The sequence below is a fragment of the Micropterus dolomieu genome, linkage group LG12, assembly GCF_021292245.1.
Source record: "Micropterus dolomieu isolate WLL.071019.BEF.003 ecotype Adirondacks linkage group LG12, ASM2129224v1, whole genome shotgun sequence".
In the NCBI taxonomy this organism is placed as follows: domain Eukaryota; kingdom Metazoa; phylum Chordata; class Actinopteri; order Centrarchiformes; family Centrarchidae; genus Micropterus; species Micropterus dolomieu.
This window is the reverse complement of record NC_060161.1, coordinates 8247254-8257268: the sequence shown is the minus strand read 5'-3', so window position 1 is coordinate 8257268 and position 10015 is coordinate 8247254. Positions and strand designations below refer to the sequence as shown.

At 39.0% G+C, this 10015-nt stretch overlaps 2 protein-coding genes across 8 annotated transcripts in view; one reads left to right on the top strand and one right to left on the bottom strand.

Moving 5' to 3' along the window:
* focad (focadhesin) overlaps positions 1-10015 on the bottom strand; it is a 61176-nt gene that overhangs the window by 50874 nt on the left and 287 nt on the right. Inside the window, exon 1 of one of the 4 annotated variants that reach the window (XM_046065844.1) lies at positions 4538-4625. The exons of 2 other annotated variants lie outside the window; for them this stretch is intronic. The gene's annotated coding sequence lies outside the window, so the exon portion shown is untranslated. Of the gene's footprint in view, positions 1-4272; positions 4438-4537; positions 4626-10015 lie in introns of those variants that run through there. One more of the 4 variants, XM_046065845.1, reaches the window with a different exon arrangement.
* Positions 6511-10015, top strand: part of mllt3 (MLLT3 super elongation complex subunit) — a 51326-nt gene continuing 47821 nt past the window's right edge. For all 4 annotated transcript variants that reach the window (XM_046065850.1, XM_046065852.1, XM_046065851.1 and 1 more), the window contains exons 1-2: positions 6511-6665; positions 7436-7616. In XM_046065850.1, the coding sequence (XP_045921806.1) occupies positions 6654-6665; positions 7436-7616 (193 nt within the window). In that variant the 5' untranslated portion in view covers positions 6511-6653. The remainder of the gene's footprint in view (positions 6666-7435; positions 7617-10015) is intronic.

Here is a 10015-nt window from a genome sequence, read left to right as displayed (position 1 = left end):
CGAGTTGCCAGGCGACAACCTCGGAACCTGAATGATTTGGAGGCTGGTTGCAGGGAGGAGTGGGCCAACATCCCTGCCGAAATGTGCACAAACCTTGTCACCAACTATAAAAACCGTTTGACATCTGTGCTGGCCAATAATGGCTTTTCTACAAAATATTAACATGCTGTTTGTCCAGGGGGTCAAATACTTGTTTTTCCTCATCAGATGGTTATCAATTTTAATAAATTCATATGATGTGATTTTCTGGAATTTTCTTTGGGATTCTGTCTTTCACTGTTAGAATGTACATATGATTAAAATTATAGATCGTTGCATTCTTTGTAAGTGGGCAAACCTGCAAAATCAGCAAGGGGTCAAATACTTATTTCCCCCACTGTACATCGTGTGGCATTTTACAAACAGAACAAGTGAACTGACTAATGAATAAAATGATAACAAACCCAGCTACAAGGCTTTCTCCGGACAGAAAACAAGCTGGCTTGAGTTTAGAGAAAGAAAATAAAACGGACTGACATCACTGACTGGCCATTATCTGATTTGTCTGGATTTTTTTTTTTAAAAAACACAGAATATCTGAGACATAAAACTGAATATGTAGAAATTCGGCTGAGAAAACATTTTGATTTCCAACTTTTCTCCCCGTTAATCAATATCTGTAAACCAATATATTGGTTTAACATTACTATAAACACGGGGAATACGAGCCTCGAGGAGCCAAACCCCCATCACCCCCTCCCCAAACAAGCCAGCCCCCTGCTGTTATCTAACTGATAAGCCAGCCTGCTGTGCTGTGCTGCCCAGCGCCCTGCACGCTCCACACTGGCTCTGCTTCATGACCACACAAACAGGTAAGTCTACACAACTACACTCCAAACTGACACTAAACTTCCTCAGCTTATTTAGTGGTGTTTGTTGTTTGTTTGATGTGGCTGTTAATCATGGCATGGTCTTTAAAATCAGCTTGACGAGAATGTATGTGCTAGAAGTTTTTGTGTACTCATAACTTTAAACTAATAAACTAACATCACTTGTCATGTTTTTGATGATACCTAGACTTTAGAAGTATCTGGCTTCTTCGCTAATTTAGACAGTCACTCTGGTGAAAACTTTGTACACCAATTTGTTCCAGTGGTTTCTACGGCATATATTTACCTTACAGCAAAACAATATAGGCTGGCCTGTACTGCTAGGTCTGCATTAGCAATACAAGAGAAGACAATGCATGAACAGTGTTGAGCCAACAGTGCTTTAGAAATGACACCACTGGGGCTTTACTGTGTGACACTCACTGCTGCGAACTGCACGTGCCGGACAGGAACATGGGATTTTTGACGGTTTCACAACACACACACACTTTGGCTGTGTTCAGACTGCAGGCCAAAGTGAGTCAAATCTGATTTTTTTTGTTCATATATGACTCAGATTTTTTTAGTAACAGTGTGAAGAGCCCAAGTAACATAGAATCTTTTCCAGTTCCGATCTGGGCCACTTTTATATGGCCGTCCACACAGAGGTTGCATTTCAAAAAATCCAACCTTTGTGTGGACGGTCAGGGGTGCGTTTCCCAAAAGCATGGTTGCTAACTACGGCAGCAGCTTCCTTAGTTGGAACTATGCAGTTGCGACGCAACAGTTTCCCAAAACCCTAGTTCGAACTACGGAGGTAACTAAGTTGGTAACTTACATGGTACGAACCATCGTTAAGCGACGCAGGTTTTCCCCGAACCAGAGTTCTGACGAACGTTCTTAACTGTCGTTAAGTTGCATAGTTGGACCTACAGCTCCTGACCTGTGGTTCACAGTGACTACGTCACAGATAGCAGAAAATGCAGGTCTTAGGAGGAGGATGAAATGTGTTTTAAGCAGGGAATGTTAGATAATCCTGCTGTACAAACATATTTAAGGTGAAGATATTTTTAAATGTAGATGTAAAAGTTCTTTTATATTTGTATTTGTCGGGTCATGTGTAGGGCTGCATTGTTTCAGTACTAAGTAGCCTATCTGTAGAGTAGACCATCTACAAACAGCAGGTGTTTTTCCTCACAGATTACCCATCTGTTCACAATAACTTGATTTAATATTAGTCACCAGTTCAAAGGTTAAAGGACAACACGGAGATTTCCAGGCCTCTGAGGAAGATGGGTGTTCTCTAGTCTTCATTACAAACAGAAATATAAAAAGAGACAGCATAAAATTCATGAAAGTACTGTCGTTGCCATTATAACAGATGGATAAAGATAAATCACGGGAGTCAAACCCGTGTCTGTCTCAATAGGTAACGATCTCAAGCCCAGCCTCTTATCACTGAGCTATTCTCAAGACCTTCAAGTTGTTTGCGACCAAGGGATTCATAATAGAGTTAAAGTATTGAAATGAAGATACTTGCAGATTAAACCTGTTTTACTAAATGTCTTGGAATCACTAATAGTTCTTAATTTTTTCTTCTAAAATTTTGCTATTGCTATACAAACGTTATAGCCCATATGTAGGCTAAATAAAATGATTAGGGCATATATTATTTATATTGTTGATTGTTTTAACACTATTGTTGATATTCTTGTTATTGCCGGTACGACTATGGTATGAAAAGACTAAATCATAAGTTAGCATAATAATGTCACTTAATATCAGCCACTTACATATTTAGACAGAATATCACAACGTTTTGTCAGTTTCCTGCTGTGAAAGTCAGACGAACACACAGTTTTGGGAAACGGTCGTACTTCAGGTGTTGGTTAGTTTAATGATCGTACCAACATAGTTTAATGCTACCTTTCATGGTTGTTCGGGAAACGCACCCCAGATCGGAATTCATGCGACTCCGACGCCACTCCATAGCCACCGCCGTCACAATTCTGCGCCACAAGTAGCCATAATTTAAAAAGTGTCTCTCTTTCTCCTCGTCAGCTCCCAAATGTCCTTTCTTCCACCTGAAATCAACTTAAAAATAAAAAAGCCGTGCAGCTAAACTCTGTGGCCTCCATGTTTACAGCAGTCAATCAACAAAAATCGTTGTTAAATTGGAATTGAACATTAAGGCCTGCAGGGTGAACGTAGCTGGCCTGAAATCATAGCAGCACAGAATGACTGAAGTTGATTTCATTCTCTAACATATGACACAGTCAGACAGGTGTAATGCTAGTTTTGATTAATGTAAACACACTTCAAGTGCACTGTTACGTTTGGGTACATTACCATGAGCTAGTCCCTGCAAAGCAAAGGCATTGTTTATCATGATATTTAGCTGAGACTCACTGGAGATGAGGTCCATTTTATGTTTACTACACTTTTTAGTAAAAATCTCTTCATCACTGCTGTGTCCGGCTGGAAAATTACAACATTCCTGAGCGGTGCTTTTTGTTTTTGTGGGAGATTGTTTGAACTTTGAGGAGTTTGGGAGGCGAGGCACAGGTCTTTGTTTGCAATATAATGTTTTATATAAAACGCTGTGTTATTTTCTGACAAGTGTTTCACCACTATGCATAATATCTGTATCTGGTATTGCCTAAGCCCAGGTGAGCTGGGCACTTCAACAACCAAACAGGTACTGTACATGGACAGTACAGTTTTGTAAACAGAGAGGACTGACTAACACTGATTCAATCTCCATGGCACTTTAAAAAGATAAGTTTTAAAAGGCAATCAGTAGCCATTTTACTAAACAGTTGAGATCCTCCAATGTGAAACTCAACAGAAAGCATTTATGGCAAAACAAACTCTGTAAAACCACAGAGGAACATCTTACCAGACCAAAGACTCAAAGTCTTTTAACAGAGAGTACTAGGATCTTCATTCTATGAAACCTACAGCTTTTATACTCCAGCGCATCAAGGTATTATAATTACTGTTGTGATGAACATCAACACTAGTCGTGTCACTATCATGATTATTTCATGCGACCTTAATTACACACCGCATGAAACATTTCCCAACATCACAGTTCCTTTACTAACGGTTTTACAGCAACACAATGATGCTCATGTCCATGGTGATGTATTTTAGCAGCAAGTTGATATATTTTTTTCCAGTCATGGCCTTTGGTAGCTTATATTTGTGCCGAAGTAAAGGACGCTTTCTGCTTTTGTCAGAAAATGCGTTGAGTAGCGTTTTGTGCATCAGATTGCTTTGCTGATATGTAAGTGAAGATAAAATGGACTGATTTTTCAATCGGGTTTGCTGTAGCGCGTTCACTTAAGCTAGTCGTGGTCCTGATGCTGGCTACGTGTCGTACTACATACCAAACCAGTCACGTCTTAACTTTAGCACAAACCTTTGGTGGACCTTAACATCCAGAGCCTCTTTGTAATTATACAAAACTGAAATACAAAAAACATGCTAGCAAATAAAGTCAGCTGAATCGGCTAATAATAATAGCTACACTGGAGTTCGCTACACAAAAGCTAAGGCTATTCAACTGGCTGCGCATTCGTAATAAGACAGGTCGGCAATATTTCCTACTGCAGTAAACCGAGTAACATTTCGGCCTGTCAGTTAGAAGTTATTAAAAGTTATTCATGTTGCTGCCTAAACTTTACCTCATTCATCCAGCCTCCTGCAGACCCGCATGTAACTACGGCGCGTATCGAGGACCAAAAGTGACAGAGACCAGCCCGTCACACGCCATCTCTTAAATTGACTGCAAATGAATGATGGGGTAGTAATCTAAGTTTAACTATGAAGACTCTCATTAAACCTAATAAGGACGCTTTGAATAGAATATTAAATACATATGCAGAACTCACTGTTAACAGCTGGTTATAATTCCATGATGGACTGTGGAAGTCTATGGCTGCCTATGTTAAAAGGAAAGTATTGACCTTTATTTAATAAGGTTAGTCCCATTGAGATTAAGATCTCATTTTCAAGGGAGACCTGAGCATGACCGATATTACAAATAATAAAGAATAATGAAGAACTATAATTTACAGTCGAATATAAAAGTTGCATGGTTTGATAATGCTTTGGAGATTGACTTTCCAATTGGTTTTGAATTTTGATTTAAATTTCGGGAGAAATCATGCATTTTCAAACATGAAAATAAGGAATTAAAAAAAAGCGAAATAAAAGTTAGATTTGAGTAAATTATTTTAATATTGGTAACAACAGCCTTGCGTACAAAAGTAACAAGCAAAATTCAGAATTACATAGATTATGAGAGATGTGTTTTTTTTTCTCAAAACATTGTGATCATATCCTTTTGATTCAAGTTATGTTGCTGCATACCCAAGCCTTTAGAGGCCCATTTACAGTAACCATACATGCAGACAACAAATATAAAATTGTAACGTTTCCAGTGGTATCCATAAAAATTTCATACAAATCCAAAATAGCTTGTAAAAGTTGTAGGTTTATTTGTTGAAAGTCAGGTGGGGCGATGTTTGGTTTTCACAATAAACATTTTCATCACATTATCGTACAGGAATGTTTGCGTTTGACTGTTTTAAACGGGTTTGAACATCTCATATGCTTGATATGCCGGTTTTCCCCTGGGACCTGAAAGCAACATAATTACAGGACGGTTGCAGCCACCTGATTGGAGGTCCGTGTATCTGCTTTTCTCTTATTGGCTCTTTTCGTCTCGTGCTCTTTCTGCAGCTACAGTGGGTACACCAAGCTGCGCGTGCGCTTTACCCCTAAGCGGCATAAATTTACAGAATTGAGGCGGAGAAAGAACGGAAACGGGAGCATTTTGCGCTCAAAATAAAATAAAACATTAATTTTGATCGGTACACTGTGCTAAAAAGTGATGAACTGTTTAAAGAAATATGACAGCAGTGACTGATTTATTGATGATACGCACTACAAATACCAACTGTTATATTACAGTTGTACAGGTTCACGGCCAGTATTTTGCTCCCTATGTCATGAATACATACAGTGTAAATTGTACCACATACCACATTCATGCAACACAAATGTGCCACATGCCTGTCCTCCAACTTCAGGTGGGGGCTACATTGTAGCCTAACATTGCAACAGTATAAATGTGTTTATGTGCTGATTTGAGTATTTTTAAGAAACAGTAGGCTGTATTTAAATTTGGCCAACAATAAGTAAATATAATTTCCCACTAAAATGTTATTCCTGGCTCAGCCTTCAGGGCTTCATGTTGCTTCATGTTGGAAATACAACTCTGAATATTTACCTGAGTGAAGAAAATAGGAAACAGTTACATATTTTTTTTCTATATTATATATATATATATATATATTTTATTTTTTTTTTTTTTTACATATTTTTTTTATATTTTAACAGTTTCAGAGAGTTTATTTTTGGAGCCTGGTCCAAATGTTCAATATGGGGCGACTTGGACTCATGACCTCAAGTTCCATGGTCTGGAGTAAACAAAATGCAAATAGGCTACTTTGTAATATTTCTTACCATCAATGCAAAAGCATTGCTTTAACAGTAGTCTGCAGTTCAGGGAGCTACACTCAGAGGAGTCGCACTGCAGGTGTTTCATTTTGAAAGTCCGCAGCGGAATATCTCTATGTTAATGCGGGGCATTGACAACCGGCGAGCCTTTGAAAGTCTTGAGTCTGACTTCAGTCCAGGAGAGACCATGTCCGCCGTCATAGGCGAACTGTACGCACCTATACTCTCATTTAAAACTAATTCTCCATGAAATAACACTAACGCGGGGCCTCAAGGATGGCCAACTCGGTGAGTAGCCTGTTGAAGGATTTATCTGCCCCTCCGGTCTAATGGAGTATATTGCTGGACATTTGGCTGTTTTGTCACACCGGAGGAGTCGGTGGTTTTTACTCCGTAACGAGGATTTTCCAGCCTTACAGCTAGCTAGAGCCGATAACGTTACGTGCCGCTATCTCCTGAATGACCAGCGTAACGTTAATGCAAAATTCCACTGAAAAACCTGGCAGTACCAGCATGTTTCTGCTTCCCGTCAAAAAACACCTTCGCTTTTGCCTAAATGAAGGTTATTTCAGAATGGTTGTTAATTCGGCTTTATGTTACACGCAGTGCATGAAGTAACGCGTAGACCGTGAAAAACGTCAACTTTGTCGAGGGGTTCCAATGCGTTATCTCTGAACAGCCATCTAACGTTTCCCCATGGTGGAGAGCAGTGGGGGCTAATTTCACTAGTATAAAGTTGGTGGAAATGTTTTCTGCTTCATGCGAGGTATATATTATGAATTTAACTGTAATACTACATTATAGTAAAACGTCGTTTAAAGTTAGGCTCTCACGTGTGTGTACATTTGCCCAAAAGTAAGGTTTCGTTAAATTAACAGATTTTTGAATGGAGTTATAACGTTACATGGATGTACTTTAACATACGCGTTCGGGTTTTTATTGTTCAGTACATTATTTTCATTCTCTGTCAAACACGTGTATTGGTCTAGTCAAAGTATTTTCTTTCTTTATTACTTTCTTGAATTTGGGCAGTAACCCAACATCTCTTTATTGCACAGGGTGCTGTTCAGGTGAAACTAGAACTTGGTCATCGTGCCCAGTTCAGAAAGAAACCCACCGTGGAAGGCTTCACTCACGACTGGATGGTGTTTGTCAGAGGACCAGAGCACAGTAACATTCAGCACTTTGTGGAGAAAGTAGTTTTTCACCTGCATGAAAGCTTCCCTAAACCAAAAAGAGGTAAGAGACCTGCTATTTGTTTGTTTTGGCCCTTGACTTTTTCTTGGGCATTTCTTCTAGGCAGCTGGGTGTTGTGAGGGTGGAGACCTTCAGACGAATGAGCAGGGTTCAAACCAGAACATCAGCGAGCATCCACATGCTCATGTGTCTTCAGCCAAGCCACCAAGTCCATGTAGCTGACTTCAGACTTCAGACATCTGGCATATGTGTTTTTAAGTATCTCTATACTGTTCTAAGAAATGGCTGTTGTGGAGAAAAGACAGTGGCTTTTGGTTCTGTGAGCAGAAACCGCAGTGCAATGCATGTCCTGTTCCACGGTGTTGGTACTAAATTAGTTATGCGTGTCCTTTTCTCTGCAATTCTCAGAAGACAGAACTGAAAGGTTGGAAATAATGTTTAATGACGCAGAATGCATTTTGTGGTGTGCTTATGTCTGTTAGGAGCATTTTAGTGTTTGCTCTAAATGTCACTCCGTACAGATGTGTTGGTTTGAAACGCTGACAAACAGAATCACACCTGATATTGCTTTGGATATGAAAAGGACAGACCTTGTATGTAAGAGCTGCTTAATTGGGCGCTGCGAGTGTAAAGGCAAGGCAGTGACAGGTATGACCTGTGCTGGTTACGCTTGGTTGCACTCAGCTGCTAACCAGCCGAACATAGGTATTCCAAAATGGGAAGCCTTTAAATTTAAGGTCAGACCCATAATTGCTATTGATGATTAATTTTGCTGTGCAGTCTCACCACCACAAATGGACACATGCACTGCATGTGCTATAAGCTACTTGTACACTCTAATAGCGGTCTTGCAGTTTCATTGCATGTCAAACTGTGCAGGATTATTTTCTCAATAAATTTTTCTATAAAATTACAGAAAATAGTGAAAAATGCCCTTTTAAATTCCCTGAACCCAAAGGGTTTGTTTTTATTTGACCAGCAGTCCAAAATGCAGCGATGTCCAGTTTATAGGACCAAAAAAAACTATAAATCCTGCTTGAAAAAATAGTAAACAATTGAGTGATTATCTTTTCTATTGGTTAACTCACTGAATAATAGACATACTATTGCAGCTCTCGGTGGGTCACATAATATCTTGGGTCAGATCGTTCGACAGTGTAAGTTAGTCAGTGTATTCTGTGAAATCGCATGCTAAATATTCTGAATGGTTTGTTTGCAGACATGGGCCGTAGCAGCAGCGGCGTTGTCTGAATTTAGTCCTACATTTCTGACACTGTCAGAATGTTGATGCAGTCTGTCTGTGGTCACAAGCTCAAAATTGTCCAGATTTGGATGTAAATTGATTTAAATTAGGACTAACATATCTAAATCAGGGATGACTACCTAAATTTGTTGATGATTCCACACTGCATGCAGACTGTCTGGAGTACCTGCACTCCAATTAGATTTTTTTACATTAATGCATCCAGGGCATTATCAGTTCATCCACAATTGATTTCCGCTGATCATTTTTTGGTCAATAAAATGTCCAGAAATGGTGAAAAAGCCCATCACAGTGACTTGATTGTAGATTTGAAATGAAATAAGTTGCAGATTATATTCTTTCAATGAACTAATCACTGAATCAACTAATTGTGTTGGCTCTGACTGTATCCCTGCGTTTCTTCCATCATCCAGTAAGTGCCCTGCTGCAAAAGAGTCATTAGTCTGGTTTCAGGGGAGAATTTAGTTGTCTCATGGTTCTAATTCTGTTTCAAAGGCGTTTCCACTCTGCCGTGATGAAATTCGGAAAGACGTTAGCATAATAATTAATTGTTTATGCATGGAAGTGGCATCAAATACTGTCTGTTGGTGACCTCAGACTAAAGAATACTGGTCAACATGTTTTTACTTTTCACTGCAGTAATCTTCTTTTAACTGGCCTCTGATAGACGTTATCAATCATTTTTTGCTGACAAGCTGAACAGTTTGATTGTTCAGTTGATAGAAAATTAATCTGCAACTATTTTGATAAGCGAGTCATTTTGTAAAAGAAATTGCCAAAATTCTCAGCTTCCAGCTTCTCCAATGGGATTTTTTCCCCATTGTGTGTTTTCTTCAGTTTGGTCAAAGGAAGGTATTTGAAGATGTCACCTGGGATGCAACCTTGTGGGAAGCCGTAGTTTTATTATTATTTTATTTTATAGACAAGAAAAACTAGTTAATGAATAGCTTAATGTAATCAGCAGATAAATCAACAATAAAACTAATCATTAGTTGCAGCCCTAGTTCCATGATGGAACAGATAGAAAGAATATGTTCTTTGTTAGGGATCAAACTTGAACATGTTAATGATTTGCAAGTTTGAAGTGACTCCAAGCAGCTACTGTGGAGAACAGCTGTGTAAATTGGTCTTTGTTTACCAGTCATGAAATACTTTTGTAATACTGAGTTTATAAACT